Below are 2,668 nucleotides of genomic sequence, written 5' to 3'. Positions count from 1 at the left end.
TGATATGAATAATGGGTTCAATTTACAGAAAATTCTAGACAGTGCAGGCTACTGTATAACAACAGAGCAGAAGCTTGAAATAGAAGAAATAGAGACTGATTATAGAAAGGTCACATTGTAGATAGGTCCACTGTCTTAACTGGAGCAATCATGACGGGGCAGTATCCGTAGATCAATGCTTACCAAGATGTACACCGCAAACATGTGCAGGACTCAGAGTAACAGTCCACAGCTGAGGGGCTAATCCACCATCTAAGCTAGTTGAAAGGAAAGGTGTAAATAGCGAACTGCTCCAAAGGAAGACAGTAGTAAAGGAGAATGATGATGACCTTACGTTTTTCTAATTTATCATGGAATGAAATTTATGATTAATTCCTGTAGAATTTAATTCAAAGGGTATTGCTCAGTGAGTAGAGGTTCTTAGAACCGTTGAGTCGGAGTATCCAATCTAGGTAAAAAAAAAAAAAAAAAAAAAATCCTCATTAAATGTAAAATGTTTCTCGAATAAATAAATAAATAAATAAATAAAAAGGAAATACAAAATGTTCTAGTTGTACAAAATAGTCACTGCTTTATGAAACACACACACACACACACACACACACATCTACTCTGTATCTCTCACACTACAAATATCTGAATACTTGTTATCCACCTGTTTTCCTTGAACACTTACAGCTTCTTTAATTAGAACACTGCTTTTTTATACATTCTAAAAATATTTGTGATTTACGAACACAAATAACTAAATGCACACTTATATAATAAAATGTTATTTGGGACATATTACAGTAAAAAATATAATAACCTTGAAATAGCAAGCCATGAGGCAATCAATAGTGCCTGTGTGCTTTCAGTTCTGATACTTGCCTCCAAGAATCTGAGCTTGCTAAGGAAAAGTTAACCCTTGCTAAAATAATACTGTTAATTTCTCCAAGATATACAAGAAAGGAAAATTATGATTCGATGGAGCTGAGAAATGACACCAGAGTAAAAGAATTTATATTTCTGGGTCTCACTCAGTCCCAACACCTGAGCCTGGTCTTATTTCTTGTTTTGTGTTTTGTGTACGTGACAACTCTGCTTGGGAATCTGCTCATCATGATCATCGTGACCTTTGAGTCCCGTCTGCACACGCCCATGTACTTCCTGCTCCGAAACCTTGCCATTCTAGACATCTGCTTCTCCTCCATCACAGCCCCAAAGGTCTTGGTGGACCTTCTGGCAAAGAAAAAGACCATTTCCTACGCAAAATGCATGACGCAGATGTTTTTCTTCCATCTTCTTGGTGGGGCAGACATTTTTTCTCTCTCTGTGATGGCATTCGACCGATACATGGCCATCTCCAAGCCCCTGCACTATGTGACCATCATGAGTAATAGGCGGTGCACAGCCCTCATCGCAGCCTCCTGGGTAGGCGGCTTTGTCCACTCAATTGTGCAGATTTCCCTCTTGCTCCCACTCCCCTTCTGTGGACCCAATGTTCTTGATACTTTCTACTGCGATGTCCCACAGGTTCTCAAACTCGCCTGCACAGATACCTTTGTTCTTGAGCTCCTGATGATCTCAAACAATGGCCTGGTCACTACCCTATGGTTTATCTTCCTTCTGGTGTCCTACATGGTCATCTTGATGATGTTGAGGTCTCAGGCAGGAGAAGACAGAAGAAAAGCCATCTCCACCTGCACCTCCCACATCACTGTAGTCACCCTGCATTTTGTGCCCTGCATCTATGTCTATGCCAGGCCCTTCACTGCCCTCCCCACAGATAAAGCCATCTCTGTTACCTTCACAGTCATCTCTCCTCTGTTGAACCCCTTGATCTACACTCTAAGGAACCAGGAAATGAAGTCAGCCATAAGAAGACTAAAGAGAAAACTCACTCCTCTTGAAAAGTAATAAAAAAGAAACCCCAACTCTCGTTACCAGGAACTGTTTGCTTTGTTTTCTGTACATTTATATATTCACATATTGTCAATTAACTAACTACACTTTCTAGGAAACCATTTGCTTTTCTATTTATATTAGTAGTAATTAATAACCCAATTTCTATATGGCACAAAGTAAATAATCATACAGCATCGGGCTGGTTGATTTATGTTATTTAGTTGGTTGGTCTGGAAACAAGGTCTCACCATGTATCCCTGGCTGGCCTTGAACTCATAGAAATCCACATGTTTCTGCCTCTGGATGCTGGGATGGAAGGCATAAGTCACTAGACTTGACCCGGTTTCTTCTTCTTTTTTAAGAATAATTTGTTTTATTATTATGTGTATGGATGGTTTGTCAGGACGTATGTGTGTGCACCATGTGGATGCCTGATGCCAGTGAAGGCTAGAAGAGGGCATTGGATACCCTAGAACTAGGGTTACAGATGGCTGTGATCTGCTATGTGAGTGCTAGAAACCAAACCTGGGTCACCTGCAAGAGCAAGTGTTCTTAATGACTGACCTACCTCTTCAGCCTTTGATTAATATGGTATGGTATATCAATCAACGTCATTAACCTTAACTCTTTTTTTTTTTTAAGGAAAGGAGTTAGAACTGGTGGTTTTGCCTGTAATGCCAGTACTTAGAAAGTAGTGGCAGGAGAGCAAGAGCTCAAGGCCACCTTGAAGCCAACCTGGGCTATTTGAGAACAAATCTTAAAACACCAAGCAATAAAAAAA

General features: G+C 40.1%; 1 protein-coding gene across 1 annotated transcript; it reads left to right on the top strand.

The window, feature by feature from the left end:
* The first annotated feature begins 966 nt into the window (after nucleotides 1–966).
* Nucleotides 967–1,899, top strand: LOC110330619 (olfactory receptor 4D11). The gene has a single exon (XM_021210866.1). The coding sequence runs from the start codon at nucleotides 967–969 to the stop codon at nucleotides 1,897–1,899; it is 933 nt and encodes a 310-aa protein (XP_021066525.1).
* The last annotated feature ends 769 nt before the right edge of the window (nucleotides 1,900–2,668 follow it).

Source organism: Mus pahari, chromosome 1 (assembly GCF_900095145.1).
Source record: "Mus pahari chromosome 1, PAHARI_EIJ_v1.1, whole genome shotgun sequence".
Classification (NCBI taxonomy): domain Eukaryota; kingdom Metazoa; phylum Chordata; class Mammalia; order Rodentia; family Muridae; genus Mus; species Mus pahari.
The sequence above is the reverse complement of the archived record's forward strand: the minus strand, read 5'-3'. Positions and strand labels throughout refer to the sequence as shown.

Bases quoted from the DNA above. Each gene is read 5' to 3' on its own strand.
- LOC110330619 (XM_021210866.1), top strand. From the start codon at position 967: ATGGAGCTGAGAAATGACACCAGAGTAAAAGAATTTATATTTCTGGGT.